This window comes from Mixophyes fleayi, chromosome 4 (assembly GCF_038048845.1).
Source record: "Mixophyes fleayi isolate aMixFle1 chromosome 4, aMixFle1.hap1, whole genome shotgun sequence".
NCBI lineage: Eukaryota > Metazoa > Chordata > Amphibia > Anura > Limnodynastidae > Mixophyes > Mixophyes fleayi.
In genome coordinates, this window is record NC_134405.1 from 230,059,423 (window position 1) to 230,066,544 (window position 7,122).

General features: G+C 39.3%; 1 protein-coding gene across 2 annotated transcripts in view; it reads right to left on the reverse strand.

The window, feature by feature from the left end:
* The window catches only part of NTN4 (netrin 4), a 126,733-nt gene that overhangs the window by 79,837 nt on the left and 39,774 nt on the right, over positions 1-7,122 (reverse strand). For both annotated transcript variants that reach the window (XM_075209423.1, XM_075209422.1), the window contains exon 2: positions 6,377-6,906. In XM_075209423.1, the coding sequence (XP_075065524.1) occupies positions 6,377-6,906 (530 nt within the window). The remainder of the gene's footprint in view (positions 1-6,376; positions 6,907-7,122) is intronic.

Here is a 7,122-nt window from a genome sequence, read left to right on the forward strand (position 1 = left end):
CTCTGCAAAATCTTTGACATCAAATTATATTTTTCCACTGCATGTTGTAAACACAGTCAAATAGACAAACAGAGAGGGTGTACCAAGACCTAGAGACATTCATTAGGATGTGTATTTCCACAAGTCAGGATAACTGGGTCGAATTGCTACCACACTCATGAAGGAATGTCCATTTCCACTTTTTTTCATTTTATGGTTGTCATCTTCTTCTTCTGGTACTCTCTTCCATCCCTAGTACAGAGGTTCCTGCAACTGATTCTCTGTTACGGAAGATCTCTGTCATCTGGATCCAAATTTGATCAAATCTTCATCTCGCTACAAATCTGCAGCTCACAAAAGAAGAAGCACAGTTCCTAATCTAGTTATGGCTAGTTATGGTGTGGTAATTCACCAGGAACAGTCGCTTATGAGTATCTAGCATGACATTTGCACCACGTTTTATTGCACACTTCAAAATCTTCCAAAAGATTAATCCAGTGGCCTTCAGGTTGGGATTACCAGCTTCAATTATTTGTTTACAATGTGTTCCACGTTTCCTTAATCAAACCTTTAGTAATTAATCGGTTTACCTCTAGAAGTCATCCTCTTTCCTCTATGTCAGATGACTAACAAAAGGAATGCGAGGTTAGCTAGAGTCCTGTGGAGTGTTCTTGGGTCAAGGCCTCTGCCATTCATGCTCCTCGTTTTCTTAAGCTGTTTCATAGGAAATTTTCCCGATACGTCTTTTATTGGGTGTCTGGAGTCCACCAGGGAGTACTGTCACACATCAGAACCTGGCTGTTACTTTTTGAGCCCACCGTCCGGTACACTCCCTCTGCTCTTCCATGCACTCCAGGTGCAGAATCCTATGCCACAATTCTACTCTGTAAAACAGGAGGCACATGGCCCTTTAAGAGCCCTGAACTTGTGGCCTGAGGCCCACCCTATTTCATCAGTTCAGCTATTTAAACCTGCTCTGTGCACAGGTTTGAGCAGGGTATTAGGCGCCAAACCTTTATTACAGCATACCTGTTCATACTGTTGCTTGTCGTTTGGTACTATATACCTGATTGTTGCTAACCTGGCTTGTTCTGACACACCTTTTGCTTAATGATTTAGCATCCTGCAGTCCGTTTTGTGATACCAGCTCGTCACGCCTGAAAGAAGCACAGAGGGCCGCGACCTGTGAACTCACTAGCAGCAAAGCCCAAAACTCCTTACAGGGATCCCTGGTGAAAACTGGTGGTTCGTCAAAATGTCAACATATTTCCTTACCCCCACCCTCATTTTATTCTCACTCAACCATCCTTTGTAAGTATTGCATAAAAGTTTCAACTATATGTCTCACATAAGCAAAAATCCACCCAAGGTAATGCAACCCAAACAGATGTCATTGCCCACTTGCTAGTCTCAGATCAATCTAACCCTCAAAGTCCTTTTCCACAATTAGATGCAGAACTTGGACCTGAAACACAAGCAATCACCAACTTAGTGAATTAAATCAACTTTTCAAAAGAAACTGAAAATAGCAATCAATGAAAGTTTGAAATTGCTGCAATTATTACTAGAACTGAAGCACTACTGTTCAAAACCGACAAGATCTTTAGATCCCCAAAAAGTTTTCGACATGAACTGGCAACCCCACGCTATGGAACAGAGTCATTCAAAGAGAAGTCAGAGGACCTAGAAATCAGTCACACATGATCAACCTGAGAGTCTGCAATGTCTATGAAAATATCAACGCTTCTCTCTTCTTTCCTCAGAGACATCTTCACACGTATATTTCCGGACCTAACCAATATTGTCATGGAATGAGTGCACAAAGCAGTTAGATCAAGAGCAAAAGCGGAGAAAATCAAAGAGAAATAATCATCCTCTTACATTATTTTAAAATAAAATAAAAACCCTCCCCAGGATCTGAGATAGCCGCATATCGACTTCAAAGGCATGTAAAAGCAGTTATTCCAAGACCTGGTACCCTCCACAATCCATAAACAAAGAGAGTTACAGATGATCATGAAAATCTGGGCATTCCAAACTTTAAAAATTATTTACCTGATAGCGCAGCTCATTCAGTGTATGTTATGGAGCAGCCCGAAGGCAGCTAAAATTTGGGCACTCGTCAAGACACAGAGCCTAAAAATGGCTTCCCTCTCCATCTTCGTCCACCAACCACCCAGTGATTTCCCTACCCCTAGGAAATTTGGATCGGACCATATGAGATAGCTCATTTCCCCAGTCTCATCATTCCACTCTTCAATAACCCGAGATTTGTGCCAAGCCATTCACACATGACAGACAGGTGGTATAAGGCATATTAATGGACATCACTAGGAGACAATCATTTCCTTCTCTGCAATTGCAATTTAATATCCCCAACAACATTTTTTATCCATTTTTACAAATTAGTCACAGCACAATGAATCATCCACTCAAAGTCCATTAACAACTTTGAATCTTGGAGCCTAAGGTAGGCTTTGACAAGAGACCTTGGGGTATATTTACTAAACTGCGGTTTTGAAAATGTGGAGATTTTGCCTATAGCAAATAATCAGATTTTAATTATCATTTGTTTATTACATTGTACAAAATGACAGCTAGAATATGATTGGTTGCTATAGGCAACATCTGCACTTTTTAAGTTTAGTAAATATACCCCCCTGTATCTCCATTGTATTTGGAACTTAAAAAACAGGGGCCTTACTGCAAGGATCCTCATGAACTGGTGTTGAAGGCGGATCTGGGTGAGACAATAATTTTAAAACATAAGAAATTAGAGACAACACAGAAACAGGTTCTATCTGAATTAGAATAGTGGAGAAACGCTTACAAACTGCTTTAGCGTTGGTATTATGTACCTGTGAAACTTAACACGTTCAACCCACATGTCTCGGACAGATGTTGGAGAGGCTGTTTTGCCCCCAGGGCCGTTCTTACATATCTGGTGAGACTGCTCTAAGCTCACAGCCTTCTGGCAAGGTATCATAGGTCCTATAACTACAGTTCCACAGATACTATCTCCTCCTGTTTGCAGATCCATCTGCATCCCACCATTAACTGCAATATAACAATTTGTGCGCACAGTAAATACAGGTTCTACGATTGTTTGCTGCTGCGAAACTAACAGGTTGTCCCACCTGTTACTAGAGCAAAGGTAATTAGCGCTGGATCATTCTATACCGTATACCTTTGCATCCCACCATTAGAATAAACTGATATGGTATATTATTGCTGCCACCACTTACCAATTAACAGCAGAATGGAAACTACCTCTTGTGAGGCAATCTTTCATTAACAGAATTTGGCAAACATATTGTATGGAGTTCATGACCAGCATACTACCCAATTTGTCTAAATCTTTTTCCAAAACTTGGGAACTTGGGAAGTTCAGAATCAGTTTTAGTACTTCTTAGCGTATGTAAATGATCACAATGCCTTACTGAAAATATTCTCTTTGCTGGTTATGTAGTAATCATCTAAAATGCGGACACTATATTGAATGCGTATACTACTTTTAGCTGATCCTGAAATAAATAAAGACTTGGCTCTAGTTCTTATTTGTTTTGTATTGTATCAGCATAGTACCACTTTTCTATGTATTGGAATGTTTGACAACACAAATATTTGTAAATTAATGTTATTTCAAATGAGAATATACATATTCCTCATCATACTAGACTTATCCTCATCCCTCATCCCAACCATTCCATTATTTAGTATAGCCACACTATTTAGTATGACTGCTTGCACTACTTTCCAGCAACAATCTTTGTGTGCCATAGTATCTTCACCTTTTTGATTGGTTTAGCCCTGGAAACTTTTTTTTTTTTTTTTTTTTTTTTAATATTACACCACTGCCACTTCTACCATGAGTGTGTACACATTCCACACACTGCAATGTGGAACATACCAACCCATTAAAAACACAACCTATGTGTGTCATTATGGCTTATACCATTAAGTAGTGGCCTTTAATTGTTCATTTGACTAATCTGATTTTCAATCTACTTAGGGAAGCAAAAACAAGGCATGAGTTTGATTCTTCAAATTGGGTATTTCAGCATTATCATTTTACTTACATTGCATTTCAGCGTGCACAAGTGTGAATACAGCGTCCTATTGAAAATTCATCTAGAAAGTTGTCTTCTGAGCCATTAGAAACAAAAGGCTCCTTCAAGTTTGCCTAGGCAAACCATTTATTTAAATATTGATATCCCTTGTGATTTTGAATATCCTTATACTGTACAATTCCAATGTAAAACATGAATATTTAAATTAAATGTAATTTAACATTGCAATTTATTTTTTATAGGAAAAATATCAGTGTTCTCTTAATATTTAGGTGCATATTCAATTAGCTTTCTGGTCCACAGGAACGCGCCGGAACGCGCCGCGAAGTCAATCCAAGGTACTGCAATAATGTGGATTTACGTGCGCACCCCATAGGGTTGCGTAGGAAAATCTGCATTACTGCGGTACCGTATTACCGTCAATACTGCGCAGGTAACGCGTGTTACCAAGGACCGGGAACCTAATTGAATATGCCCCTTAGATTCCATACCTAGATCTCAATCTTATCCTTTTTTATAGAACTGTTGCTTGAGATTTCTGACAACCTCCCTAAATACTGTTTTAATCAAAGATGCTCTCCGACAATGTGGGGTTGGTGTGTGCAGAAGTAAAAATGTAATTATTTTTAAATTACAGGCCTTAGATATTGTCTTGCAAAACGTAGAAAATTAACAATAATTGCACAGAATGAAAAACAAAAACACACACCGTATGGTGGCCAGGAAAATAATGAAATATCATTAGTTTACCTTAAACTTTTTCATAACTTGATTTGCTTCTGCAATCCACTCAGTAAATTCATCTCCCTTTCATTACATGCACTAGGAAACATGAATTATCTAATCTGCAGTTAATACAGACAGCATTCGCCCTAAAGTGCCCTGTTATCTAATAGACAGCTCTCTTTGTAATAATATTGGCCTCTGTCCCAATGAAATTTGGCTTGATAACCTTGTAGACAACTTCTGTAATATAATATGACTAATACCAGAAAAATTATGCTGACTTTGCAAGACTACTTAACTGGCTGAGCTTCTAATAACCTATTGTAAAAGTAACTTAATGAAAGTACGATCATTTTATCCAGATGCTAATCTTTCTAACTCACACATTTGACACAGATACAACATTTGTCAGATAACTTTTTAGCTTGATAACATTCAGGAAGCAACATTTCCACATACAGAGTTTACTGTTAATGTAATAATTTTGTTCGGCTAGAGATAAACTGCAAGCAGTGTATAAATAAGCACATTAAACTATTGCATGGTAGAGAAAATAAATCTTTCCTCTACCACTTTGCCTAGTTATATTCTATAAACCAGCATGACCCTTTATTTAAACTAGTAATCTAATGTTCGCAAGCATTAGGCTGCCTATGCACAGCAAGATTTCAGTTGATCAGTATCACCTAATCCAGGGGTGGCCAACCCGCGACTCTCGAGCTGCATGCGGCTCTTTGATCTCTAAAATGTGGCTCCGGGCGTCTGCATGTATGGACATCTGATGAGGCTGTTTGGCATGCATGGGGCATGTTGTGGAGCTATTTGGCATATATGGGGCATATTGTGGGGGCTTATAGGCATGCATGGGGAATGTGGTGGGGCTGTTTGACATGGGGCATGTGGTAAGGCTGATTGGCATGTATGGGGCATGTTGTGGGGTTGATTGGCATGTATAAGTTATTTGGGAATGTCTGATGGGCATTTCTGGGGCATGTGGGTAGATTTGATGGCATGTGAAGAGGTCTGAAGATGTGTATTGTAAAAGGCATGTGGGGAGATCTGACGGGCATGTAAAAGGTCTGAGGGGCATGTTGGCCATTTCTGATTTTCTGATGGAGTTTCTGATTTCTGATGGAGTGATTTCTCACTCCAACAGTTCCCTCCACGGTGATTACAGAAGCAGCGGGAGCTAATGTTTAGAGACTGTAAGTACCCTTTGAACCCTCCTCCGCTGGACACAGCAGCGAGGTAAGAGCTGCGTTGATTTGATGATTATTTTTGGAAGTGTTAGATATTATTTTTTCGCTTAGCAAGGTATTGTAAATTGTTTTTCTTTTCAATGTATGTGTGTGCAGTATGTATGTGTGTGCTTATACTGTGTATATGTACACGTACATGTATATAAAAGGTAAAGTTGGCTCTTTGCGATATCTAGAGATATTTTTTGGCTCTTGGTCTCTGACTGGTTGGCCACCCCTGACCTAGTTGACCAACCATTGCACAGTGTGTGGACTTCATCATGCCTGACTAAAATCCAATTAGATAAGATGCTATCCAGTATGGTAAAATATCAACGGTTTTCCTTTTGCAAAGACACTTACCTCCCCTCCACTACATGGAAGAGCTTGCGAGTATCGTGATGTGCAAAGAGCTCCTTTCTCATTAACGTCATCCTCAAGTTGAAAACTTGTAGTACAGTTTGGGGAGAAATATTTGTATGGACGCCAACTGAGGCCAAAATCCTGTGACCTCTCCAGAATCATAGCTGCCGGTCTAGGGGATTTGAATACCATGATTAGGTGAGTAAAGTAAAATGAAGCTTCCAAATTTAACTGTATAATTTCTCGCTGAGTATCCCTGGCTGACTGCCACCAAGTGCGTGGCATTTTGAAAGTTGAGTCTGCCATCGCAGAGGATGGATGTGAAAGTCGGGGCACTGCAGCATTGCATTTTTCACACTTTGGCTCAGTGCAAAGTTGATCAGGATTTTTACTATATGTACAATATAGTTCTGTGTTATTAGAGCCACAAGTTGTGTCTGTCCATAGGCTCCGGCCAATAGCTAAGTTGCCCATTCGAGGATTACATGCTTTATCACCATGAGATCCAATTGTAGCCATGCTGCTAAGCCCTGAAATAAAAGAAAGGTGAAAACTGTAATTTACAATTCCCATACTAGTCATTACTTCATAAAAATGAAACTGTTACAATACATAAATTGAATACCTTGTTATAAAACCTGCAAATGAGTACAGTTTATATTTATACAGATTACATACATTCAAATACCAAGAACAAATGGAAGGGCGAAATATGAACCATGTAAGAGGAAATAGCCCAAGTCCAA